The sequence below is a fragment of the Neocloeon triangulifer genome, unplaced genomic scaffold, assembly GCF_031216515.1.
Source record: "Neocloeon triangulifer isolate White Clay Creek 2 clone unplaced genomic scaffold, ASM3121651v1 ptg000012l, whole genome shotgun sequence".
Classification (NCBI taxonomy): domain Eukaryota; kingdom Metazoa; phylum Arthropoda; class Insecta; order Ephemeroptera; family Baetidae; genus Neocloeon; species Neocloeon triangulifer.
Window position 1 is genome coordinate 144,522 of NW_026775554.1, and position 12,114 is coordinate 156,635.

General features: G+C 39.9%; 1 protein-coding gene across 3 annotated transcripts; it reads right to left on the bottom strand.

The window, feature by feature from the left end:
• Window positions 1-11,417, bottom strand: LOC132197612 (protein cappuccino). 3 transcript variants are annotated; one of them, XM_059620995.1, is made up of 23 exons: window positions 11,234-11,417; window positions 10,029-10,383; window positions 9,817-9,969; window positions 8,493-8,931; window positions 8,385-8,438; window positions 6,824-7,009; window positions 5,350-5,525; window positions 4,742-4,901; window positions 4,556-4,660; window positions 3,900-4,108; window positions 3,201-3,621; window positions 2,374-2,524; window positions 2,193-2,322; window positions 1,991-2,078; window positions 1,882-1,943; window positions 1,753-1,832; window positions 1,564-1,693; window positions 1,144-1,338; window positions 963-1,092; window positions 814-906; window positions 705-756; window positions 427-655; window positions 1-367 (listed from the first exon to the last, which is right to left on the bottom strand). In XM_059620995.1, exons 2-23 carry the CDS (start codon window positions 10,275-10,277, stop codon window positions 320-322), a joined length of 3,540 nt encoding a protein of 1,179 aa, XP_059476978.1. In that variant the 5' UTR covers window positions 10,278-10,383; window positions 11,234-11,417; the 3' UTR covers window positions 1-319. The 3 variants fall into 3 exon arrangements, with proteins under 3 accessions (XP_059476978.1, XP_059476979.1, XP_059476980.1); XM_059620996.1 differs by lacking the exon at window positions 8,385-8,438 and having other exon boundaries at window positions 11,234-11,416; XM_059620997.1 differs by lacking the exon at window positions 4,556-4,660 and having other exon boundaries at window positions 11,234-11,416.
• Window positions 11,418-12,114: the final 697 nt, after the last annotated feature.

Sequence of the window (12,114 nt, forward strand, 5' to 3'; positions counted from 1 at the left end):
TTTATAATTATAGAATATCTTTTATTCAATCACTTTTACACAAAGATCTGTGTTTGTCTCTCACTCATGATGGGTTTGCCTAATTTGTAAATATTTAACTTAATTCTGCTACAAACTATGAGAATGCAAATTATTGTGCAAGATTACAATTTAATCAGTACAAAAAAACAATTGTATTTTCCTTCCTCCTCAAAGATGAATTAAAATGAGAAACAGAGAGAATTGATCACAATGATATGTTTTCTACGCAAAAATATAGTCCGCGGTGGGAATTAAAAGAATTTTCAATAACTTAATATATTTAATTAAGGCAACGAGGTCAGTGGTGGTCTGCCGACTTGAGGCCGCGCTTCATCAGCTTTGCTTTCTGCAAAAGGGAATTTATGGTTAAAATAAAGTTTAAAATTTGATCAGAAATGAGCATACCAGGCCGCCCTCGCCCTTCTTCATCTTCTGCACCTTGTTGACCTTGTCCTCCTGGCGCCGCTTGGCCTCCTGCACCTTCTGCTTGAGCATCTTGTGCTGCTCGCGCTTCCAGATGTCCTTGAAGTCCTTGCAGAAGGGCGACCACAGCACGAAGAAGTCCTTGGGTGACGCCTCCTGCACCTTCACGCCCTTCGGCACAAACTGGTAGAACTTCATCACCTGCGCAAACCTGCCAAAATCACATTTAATTTTTTCATCCAAATTAAATTCATTTTTACTTAAGCTTTGCTTCGGTGAGCGCGTCGTTTTCATCCGACCACTGCTTCCTTGCTGCAATTTGGCAAAAGTTTAAAGTTTTGAGAAAAAATTAAAATTATAAGGTTGAACCTTTGTCGAGGAAGGACTGCATCTTCTCCTTGAAGGGCTGCAGGTGTTCCTCGGAGGACTCGGCAACCACCCTGTCCGACTTGCGCTGGCAAACTGAGGCAAAAAAGCAAATGAATTCAAGATTTACGTCAAGAGGGACGGACACGCACCGTCGAGCTCCCTGCTGAGGCGCTTCAGCTCGAGGTCAACATCGTCAAAGTCGACCTGGCCCGCCCTGTCAACGTCCCCCGGCTCGGGCGTCGGCACCCCCAGCTCCAGTAACTTGCTCGACTCCTGCCTCTGCAAATCACGGAATTACAAAAAAAATCTTTTGAATTTGAATTTGTTTGCCTTCATGTAGATGCGGACGATGTAGTGGAGGAGGGTGATGCTGTTGTCCCTGCTCTTGACGTCGCGCAGCTTGGGCAGGATCTCGAGGCCGAAGCCGTCCGCCTGGCCCCGCGCCCGGTTGCCCCCGTTCATGTAGTTGCCCAAGGCCAGAATTATGCTCAGCACCGACTGCAGACTCTCAGACGTCATCATTACCTGCAATTTTTTGTTACTTTAATTCAAATTGTTTATACTTTCCAGTCAATGAACAATAATTATTATTAATTATTTCATATAATTTAAAAATTCATTAATGTATTAAGTATCAAGGCGTAAAGCAATCTTTATTTTATTTTATCAAAGAGTGTGCAAAAGAATTGTTTTCCCATAGTATTTTTACCTTGTTTTTAATATAGAAATTAATTTGGAAGAAAAGTTTACCTCACAGGTGGAGGAAATGTTGCTGAGTTTGCTGCTGAGGTTGGCAATGGCGTTGTCAAACTCGTTTTGGAACATGAAGCAAGAAATTCTGTCCGCAAAGTTCGGAATCTCAGACAACTCAAACAGGAATCTGCATTTGTAAAAATATTAGAGCATTGACTGAAGATTTCTTTTTATTTTTTATGTTACTGTTCAGGCTTGTCTAAAGGAACGTCCGGTTTGCTTTTCACGTGATCCCGAATCATCTCGAGCTCGTCGTCCGTCGCCCTCTTCAATTCCAATCCATAAAAATCATTTTTCAATTAAAAAAAATCTCACCACTTCGTAGATCTGCTGCAAGGCCTCCAGACTCACGATCGAAGTGTCAAAGTGGTAGATTGCTGCGGAAAACTTTTAGTCAAATTTTTTATTTGTAAATAAAACTCACCGTTTTCGATCTCAGGAAAGTCGAGGTGCAGACTCGAGGACAAAATCCCCACCCTCTGGGACCGCTTCCCGTCCAAAATCTTGATCGCCTGCAATTAAAATAAAATAAACGTGAAATTAAAAATCAGAAGGAGGGAAATGTAATATAATGCATATATTTGCAAAAAAATATTTCAAATAATCAAGTTAAAAAAATTGATAACCTCAGTCTTTGTGGGTCTCTCGGGCTTCTTCTTGGCCGGCTTGCGTTCGACGATTTGCCGGGAGAAGAGGTCGGTGAACTCGTTTAGGCTCTCGATGTTGGCCTCCTCGAGCTGCGCCCACAGCGCCGTCCTGAGCAAAAGTTTTTACAAAGATTTTCACCAAAGTTCAATTTTGACTCACGGCGACTTTGCGCCCTCAGAGGTGGGCGAGGGAGGGGGTGAGGCGGCCTCTGCGGGGGCCACGGAGGCGGCAGGGCCGTCGGGCACAATGATCCTGGTCCAGTAGAGAGGCTTCATCGGGATCGGCGGGTTCACCGGCGCCTTCCGCAGCGCTTTTTGCAAAAACAATTGAAACGTCACAAATTTTGATCTAAAAAAAATCGAGAGCAAAAGCGGAAAAGGCGAGAAAATAAGAAAATATATTTGCTCTTCTTTCAGAGTATAAAAAAGCTGCCAATTAAAGTGAACAACGTCCAAAGCCACAGTGACAGCTCCACTTACCCACAACACGTCCAGGCGACGACACTTTAAGATTCGAACAGGGAAAGACTAGAATTAAAATATTGCGCCTCTGATTTCTCGAAATTTTATCAAAGTGGGTTGGAAATTATGCTCCCCAATATTGATTTGAAAGCAAAAGTTTAGATAAGTTTTCAAGCAGAACAATTTTAACCAAATAATTTGAATTTAATTAATTGCTTTTGGAAGAAATGACATGTTTTCCTCCTATTTAATTGTACACATTTACTTAATTAGTTCCATTCTTAACTGACCCAAAACTATTCACGAAATTTCAATACAAATTTTAATTTTCTCATTAACAAAAAAAAAAAAAAATAAATAAATAAATTCGTAGAAGTACAGAGACATAAAATATCGCTCATGACCTACACGAAAAACTGATTTTAACATATATGTATAATTAATTTTGTAGTAAATTACGCGTTCATCTCCAATTATTTGCCATATAATTTTTATGTTCATAATTAATTAAAAATTTAGGCTTACTTGCTTGGTTGGAGGCCCATCCGCCCGGGGGCGGAGGCGGCAGAGACGGAGGCAGACCTGCTGCAGCGCCTTCGGGCAGCGGGGGCGGCGGAGGCCCCGAGCCAGGCAGCGGGGGTGGCACAGGGCCCCCAGCAGAAGGCATTGGAGGCGGCGGCGGACCCATTCCACCCGGAGGCGGTGGAGGCGGAGGAGGAGGCGCTGGAAGGGGAGGTGGCGGAGGCGCTTGGAATTGTGCCGGTGGCGGCGGAGGAGGCGGCGGAGGAGGCGGCGGAGGAGGCGGCGGAGGAGGCGGCGGAGGCGGTTCTGGTGCTGGGACGGGGGACTGAGCCGCGGGACTAGTTGGGCTCGCCGCCCCCGGCACAAATGCCGCCCCCTCGCCAGTTGGAGACTCAAAGTCTGCCTGGACGCTCTTGGTCAGTTGCTGCACCGGAAAAGAGAGAGGAAATTTTAAATCAGCTCAATTAAATTTAAGGGTTTTTTTGAAAATTAAATTTTTTATAATTTATGTTCAAAATATTTAAAAATTTAAATTTTCAAATTATTTTATTTTTCTTTCTAAAATTGAACTACTTTTATTGATTCTTCTGACGTGAGACGAAAATATGATTTAAAAATGTTGTTTTGATTCGCCCTTGTGTTTAAGGAAAAGGTTACATATTTTAACTTAAAAACTTTCAGAGATTAATATTGTAGACGAACCTGAATGTCGGCCAGGGTCTTGTAGCGCTCGACCTCCTGCTGCAGGGCGGCGACCTGCTGCTCCAACCTGAGCACCTTTTCCTCGGTCAGGGCGAGTTTCTCGGCGTGTTCGCCGCGCAGGTTGAAGGTGGAAACTTCCTGGCTGCGCGTCAGCCGCTCCAGACTCTCCTTGTGCTCGCGCTTCAAACCCATCACCACCTGCTGGAATTCTGCGGCCCCCGACAAATTTTTACCATTTAGAAAAACACAAATTTTAATTCCGAGGGCCAAAAACTGGAAATTTATGCCTCTAAATCTTTTACGCTTTCAAGAAAAATATTGACCTTACAAAATTGGGCACCACAAACGAAAAGTATTAGTTCTCCCACCACAAATTGATGTTCATAATTTAGCCACAGATCAAAAGCGTTTGATGCAAACCAACACCTGACAAAATTACATTTAATAACGAGGGTTTTCAGGTAAACATTGTTTTGATTAAAGGTCAGACCCACATTGCTCTTCATTTCATAGCTTTTCAGGACATTTTTTTATACAGGAACTTTGAAGTGGCAAATTCAGGACACTTTTTTATTACTTTAGGTTTGTAGGACAAAGAAATAAATTTAGGAGCAAGAACGTCGACCTGATTAAAGGGGTTCTGGGGGCGGATTTACCTGGGCCTTTGGGGAGGAGGTCGGCGACCGGCGTGGCTGGCACGGACGCCGAGGAGGCCGACGGGGCTAGAAGGGCCGAGGCCACCCCTGCACCCCCACTCAAGTCTGACCAAACACCACCAGCACCACAACAAACACACAAATTGTTAGTCCAAATTAAGAGGAAAAAAGTGAATGGATACGAACCGGCCTCGGAATACCTGGCGCCGGGCTTGGCGGCGGCCAGCGGCTGCAGCGCCTGCACGTCTGGCAGGGCTGGCGGCCACGCGGCGCTCGGCAGGCGGCCAGGCGTGCACGGCAGGTTGGCCGGCGTCTCCGAGTGCGCCCAGTAGTACATCAGGTCCGGCTGACAAAAAAGAAAACACTTTTCTAACTAAAAAAGAAATGGCAGATTTCTATTTTGTACCTCGACGGTTTTTGTAAGTTATGCATTTACTTATATTCAAATTTATAAAGTTTCTTTTCTTCTTGTTAGGTCACCAATTGAAAATAGTTAAAGCAAACAGGAGCAATTTAACATGTTCTGACGGAACTTTAATTTGGTACAAACAATTAAATTTTAAAATAAAGAAACTAAAAGTGGCCATTATTCAGCAAATAATAGCAAATTTGTTGGATTTGAAAACACACTTTTGCTTTTCAAAATTGATTAATTAATAAAAATTTGATCAAAGAAATTAATGAACATTCACTTTTAATTCGTTTTCATATTTTTTTTTTTGCAAAAAAACTCTGATGAACTCAATTGTGCAAATTTAAATGTGAAGCGATTGAGAATTGTATTTTTTACATACCCTGAAGAGGGCCTCGAGGGGCGCGTCCTTGTCGACAATCTGCTTGATGACCCCGGCGGCAAGCATGTGGGTGGCGAACTGGGCGACGAGGATGCGCAGGTCCTGCGGGGTCAGCAGCAGCCGCAGGTAGTGCTCCTCGCCGAACGCCGTCAGGAACCAGTTGATCAGCATTTGTCCTGCGAAAATACACATTTTTTTTTCTTTGAAACTTGATCTGACGACGCGTCGAAGAAACGGTTCGAAGTCTTGATTGAAGTGCTCCATTAATTATCAAATTTAAAGGGCCATTTCCACTAGAGAGGAGGAATTTATTGTAGGAAGACAATCATTTCAGTTTAACATAATAATTTTGTGGGCTTTTTAAAATTATTGTATACCAAAATTTTAAAATTTCGACTAATTCCCTTTTTTTTATTAATATTTTGAAAGAATGAAACGTGTACAAATCTGAAACCTCAAATGCTAGAGTTAAAAAAATATCACCGTTAGACTCAATTTTTGACAAATAACTTTACTATGGCCGCCAAAGTTGTAGGTCAAAGGTCAAGGTCACTTTTAGGCAATTTGATTAATTATTAGTAAAAAAAAATCCAATTTCGGGGATGATGTTCTATTTTTGCAAGTGTTGGAAAAATGTATCTTGAGTAATTTTATTTTATATGGATATTTCAGAGTCGAAATTTTCAGGTTTATCCTACAAATTGTTTAAAAAATTAAAAAACCTGAAAAAGACCCGTCAATTTAAATCTTTTATTGAAAAAAATAAACTGAAGTAACAACAATTCCAGCTCAAATTTTTCCTTGGGATTCTTCAATATTAAAAAAAAATGTGGCTCTTGTTACAGTTCACCTCTGGTATAGCTTTTGCACCCGGACGCGATTTGAGAGCTAACAAAATTAAACTCTTAAGAAAACTACATACATTACGTGAAACTACTTTAGCTACATTTATTCCTATACCTAAATAAAATCAAAAGGGATCATCATCCCAAAAATTTTGAAATTTAAAAAAAAAACTAAAAAGTGATCTTGACCTTTTTAATCCACATGTTCAGCTTAAAAAATTTAGCGAAGAAGTTAAGTGTGATTTTTATCACATTCATCGTTACAGATTTATACATTTTTAAAGTCAAAATGTCTACAAATTTTAAAAATTTTGATGAGAAAATCCTTATTTGAAGACCTTTAACATTTAAAGCTCAGAATGATTGGTTTCCTGAAACAAATTCCTCCTAAGGCACCATGGAAATGCCCTGAAAAAAAAACTTTAAAAATTCACTCACTTCGGCAAGAGCAGGAATCGAATTGCCTTGACGCAGAATAAATATTTTCTTATTGGAGCAAATACGAGAATGAATTGTGAGACAACGCGTGATCATAATTCTTCTCCTCCCACTGGCACCGAACAAATTGTGATTGACAACTAATTTATCCCACCGACGCCAAAAGACCTGGAAAAACTTAAGAAATTCACCTTCAAACTTTTCGTAGATCTGGTATTCGAGCTTCTGCGGGACGTTCTTGGGCCGGTTGACCTTCTGGTCGACGGTGGCCCTGTCCAGGGTCAGGCTGGCCACCTTGCGCAGGACGTTGCTCTCGGCGGGCACATCCGACGTGGACACGAGGCGCCGCAGCGGCGGCGCCGCCCCCTCTTCGCCCCCTGCAAACATCCCCAAAGTTGATTCAAAAAGTTTCCAACAGGCTCGCAGGCAACAACGAGCGAGCGAGCGACTGCAAGCGTGAGACCAACAATGAAACCCGAAACCTCGACTTTCAATCGCAACCAAACCCTCCCTCCCTCCCTCCTGCGAAAATTAATATCACTATTGTTTCGATATTTCAATAATGTCAGTTAAAGAAATTAAAAATTGAATTAATTGAGTGCAAAATAGAAAATTTGTTGCATTCTTTTGGAAATTTTCTTACGACTGCACAAATGGTCAGAAGCATAGATTCAAATTTGTAAACAAAATAAAAAAAAATCTTGCTAACAAATTATTATATGAGCTATAAAAAATTTGAAAATATTATTTAAAATACAGGATAAGCTGAACTGATGAATAAAATATTTATCTTTATTTTTACTTACGCAAGACGTTTAACTCTAAATTTCTAGTGAAAGATTTGATTAAATTTGATTTCCTTGCAGAAAAACAAGCACCATTTTTTTTTTTTTTTTTTTTTTAATTTTTAAAAGGGAAGTCGATTATCCAAAGAATGAAAATGTTGATTTGAAAAAGGGGGATTGCGGACCCTCGAATTGGTCTCCTTGGCGGTGCGAGAAAAAAACAAAGATAAATAAATATAAGTTTGCAGGTCGCCGCGTTTTCTCTGTGGGAACTTTTCCCACGGGTCAGACGATCAAAGAGACAAAAACGCTTCTTTATTATTTTGGTTCTCTCTCTCTATCAAAAAGCAAATTCGGTTTGTAAATAATAAACTAAAGAAATTAATCAATAAAAATTAAAAAATTATATTAATAGATGTAAAAGAAGTTGAATTAGATGTAATGACTAATGAAATTAAATTGTAATGAATTAAAAGTTAATTTCATATACAATTTAATTAAAATTTAATAAAGTCGATCTTAAATTATATTGAAGATACCATAAATCGTCATAAATATGAAAGTAAAATAAAATACAAATTAAATTTTACAGAAATTATAATAGAGAGGAAGTCTAATAATATTATAAATAAATAAATTAGCATAATTAATACGAAATTAAATAAAATTAAATATCAATGGAAATATATGAAACTTTGAGGAGACGAGCGAGTTTAAATTAAATTGTATGATATCAGAGTGTGCGCGCAATGAACAGGAAAAGGGTTACACGCTTGAGCGCGGGTTCGCCCCACTGATGTTTTTTATTTATTCCCAAGATCGGTGCAGGTAAGAAAGGTCACCTTTGGACGGAATCGGTCACGCCTCCTCCGCCCTCAGGGAAATGAACCAAAATAAAGTGTTGCTTGATCAGATGAATAATTAAATAAAATAAATATTGGCAGTCAATTCTTTTGTATTTACATACGCGACTTGCACCTGGCGTGAAATCGACCTTCGTATTTCAGGTTGCGGACAAACTCTGCATGCAACAAAATTTTGGTTGTTTTCCTCCAAAATAATTGAGCGTGTGTACCTGGAAGGGGCGAAACGTGGCCGTTCTCAGGGTCGGCGGCGGCCAGGGGCGCCAGTTCGACCTTCTTGTGGCGCACCACGGTGAAGGCCTTGTTGGCCGCCGGCGTGGCCTCGGCGGCCAGCAGGATCTCGGCGAGCAGGTCGTCGTCCTGCGGCTGACCCTGAGTGGGGCCCTGACCCTGCAAGGAACCCTGACCCTGTTCCTCGAGCATGTTGGAGTGGTAGCTGCTGGCGCACGAGTGGCCGGCGGCCGCCTGGAGGGGCGTGGCGAGCGTGGCCGCCGCGGCCACCGGCGAGCTCAGCGGGTCCGTGAACAAAAGCGACGAGGAGCCGCTCGAGTCGTCGGCCGCCCCCTCCACGGCCCCCGCCTCCTCCTCGCATCCGCCCCCAGATGGCGCCGCGCTCACCTCCGGCGGCGGCGGCGGCGCCAATTCTTCCACCTGCCCAAAAAAAATAATTCACATCCACCCTCGAAAGCTCAACAGACGAGAAAAACAAGTAAGAACAAATTTCCGCGCAACAATTGCATGATAAGATAAGCAAACCCTCCCCTCAAACATTTTATTGTGTCAACACAAATTGTTTTCTCAGTCAAAGTTTCAATTCCAATGATTCACTCCTCATTTTCACATTTTCATTTACTCTCAATTTACAGAAATTTATGTATGAATTTTCAAATTAAATTGCAATTGAAAGTTCTCTTAATTAGAAGGACATTTTTACCAAAAATATATAATAAAATATTAATTTATTTATTAAATTTTTATTAATTTCTTTCTGCTAGTAAATTTTGATAAATAAACGTGCCACCATCGATTTTCCATACAAAATTGAAAGAATGAGTTATTTGCTTTGAAATACACTTTGAAATAAATTTTAAAGCATTTTCGCATATTACATTTAGTATTGTAATGGTAAATTTTTAAATACTAAATTTGCCATTTATTTAAAATTAGAATTTTTTGTTCAAGCTTTTGAAACTGTGTAATATGATATTATAAATCCAGAGATTCAGTTAATCAAAGGAATAATAAGGAAACAAATTGTAATTAACACTATAACCACGCGTTTTCACTCTTCCAATTTTAATCTCAATTGTGATCAAATAAATAATATTGTGAATCATAAATTTAGACGCAAAATTGCTATGACACACAATTTGCAGTGTTAATTTTTAATTAAAATTCTTATAAATTGTTAAAGATCAATAAATTTTCTAACTTTTTCCCCAAAAACTTTGAAACATTTAATGGAGAAAAATATGCAATAGATTTAAATGGGGGAAAGTATTTTGGGGTTGAATAAAATCGACTGCGACTGCATACCTGGCGCGGTGTTGGCGTGGATGGCGTTTGTTGTTGTCCTGCCTGAAGTTTTTGCTGCAGCTTGGCCGGCGACTTTGCTCTCTGGCCTAGGAACAATTTGCTCCTGGAGCGGCCCGGACTGTCGGCCTTGGCCGGCTTGCCCTTGGCGGAACCCTGCGCGCAGGTCAAAGGTCAACGCACGTGCTTAGTAAGAATAAAGGAGCAAAACTGACCTGGAGGTTGCCCATGGCTGGGTCGTCGTCGGAAAGTTTGCGGCGGCGGCGGAAGGAGAAAAGGAGCGACGAGAGCGGCCTGAAGAGGGAGAGGTGCGAGGGGGTGGTGAGGCGAAGGTCGTCGGCAGGGTGTGCACCCTGAGCGCCCCGCTGCCACTCCCACGGGTAGAACGCGGCCGCTTCCGTCCACACGTCCGCCTCCTGCTCAGCTGACCCCCTCTCGCCGCCGCCGCCACCCCCGCGCCGCATCTCGCTCGCACCCCAATCAATAAAACCCACCCCTACCACTGACACGTGCGCGCCATCCACGGACGGCTCTTGAGGAAGGTCAGGTGCTCTCTTGTCCTTCGCCGCTCTGTCAAAGACAAAAAAAAAAACAGTATTAAAAATTTAATTAAGGGTTAAAATATCAATGATTTTAATTAACTCCAAATAAATTACAAAAATGGAGTAAATTACTGACGTTGATAATGCCAATTTTCTGCACATTTTATGCATATATTTATTTGCAGGAAAGAAAAAAAATAATGATTTTCTTGGTGCATAGAGCTGCAGTGGAGTTTTGAAAATTTTAATATTTCTGATATTTCAAAAAAAATTATACAATATCACGACGATCGATTGACCATCACAATGGTTTCAATACAGCCAAATTGATCTTCAAAATTTCACAATATTCACAATTTTTTCCAAAGCAAACTGAAATTATCTATCTGGCTGAAAACATGGCTTTAATTAGAAAAAAAAGTAAGGAATTTGAAAATGTATTTTTCAGACTCGAATTAATGTAAAGCCCGTCAGTTTGATTCTATATCATTTTTGCAAATATGGTCTTTACTTTCAAAATTTGATTTTTATTTGCCAATTTTTATAAAAGCGCTGATTAATTTACCGATCCACATTCAAAACGGAAAAAAATATAAAAATCCTGGAGCTGGCCTGTTAATTATAATTAATTGAGTTTGATTCGTATTTGAATTTCTTTTTCTGATTTAGTTATTTTTATTTATTTTAAGTCCTACAAATATTCACGCTCATTTTATCCATTTTATATTCTCAAAGATTCAAGAACAATTAAAATCATAAACGGTAATTAAATCCATTGGAGAAGAATAGCGTTTGCAAATGTTTGAAGTTTGACAATGAATTTGTCTAATTAGTGCTGAAACTGCTGAAGAATTAAATGATAATTATGAAAAACTCACTTAAGTTTTGAATGCTTGGAGGAATTGCGTGGCTCTGGAAGTCGCGTTTTGTCGTTGCGGTGCCAAAGGAAGCGCGAGTGGAACTGTCCGTGGCCGAGCAAAACTATATAATTTCACAGCGAAAAGGCTTCTTCTTTTCTCCTTTTGCTGCTTAATCTGCTCTCTGGGGGGAAACCAAGCGATGAATGCATTGCAAACGCTCTGACACATTTTGTGCCGCCACTTCACCAGCGCACCGAACAATGCAACTTATTGTAAAGGCGCAATGAAAATAAAATTGAAGCTTCGGAACGTGTCTCGACCCTGCACACTGCAGTCTTTCTCACTATTAAGGATCGAACTTTTGCCATGCAGAGTTCTCAATTGTCAAAGCTTTTTCAATGGTTTACATTCTTATTGCATTTTCTGCATTCAATTGCAGGAAATAAAAATAACTCTCAACACCATCAGCATTCTAATAAGTTGAAAAACTTTTTTTCAATAGTTCTCCACAGACATTAGACAATTACTTAAATAAAATAAAACTAACGATTCAAATACATTATTTTATTTTTATTAAATTTCTTCAAATATTGACTTCTATTTCATTTCATGTCAACTTTTTCTAATTTGATGCCATCATTGTGCTTTCACAACATATAAACTTTGTTATCTGTATTTATTTGAATTAAATTTTATTATAACCATCGTGGCAGCTTCTATTTATTTTCATTTCATAAATTAAAATAAAATTTTGTTCCTTTTTAAAGTATTTAATTTATGAAATTACATTGGTGCTCAAAAATTTTAGTATATTAATATTTACAAGCCGAAAATAAAATAAAAGTTTTCATGAGGGAACCTACAAAGAATTATGACTTTAATTGGAAAAAAATTAACCG

Bases quoted from the DNA above. Each gene is read 5' to 3' on its own strand.
- LOC132197612 (XM_059620995.1), bottom strand. From the start codon at position 10,277: ATGCGGCGCGGGGGTGGCGGCGGCGGCGAGAGGGGGTCAGCTGAGCAG. The intron at 8,932-9,816 runs GTATGCAGTCGC...TTTTTTGGGCAG, and splicing joins CCACGCCAACACCGCGCCAG to GTGGAAGAATTGGCGCCGCC. The intron at 1,833-1,881 runs GTGAGATTTTTT...TTGGAATTGAAG, and splicing joins TGCAGCAGATCTACGAAGTG to AGGGCGACGGACGACGAGCT.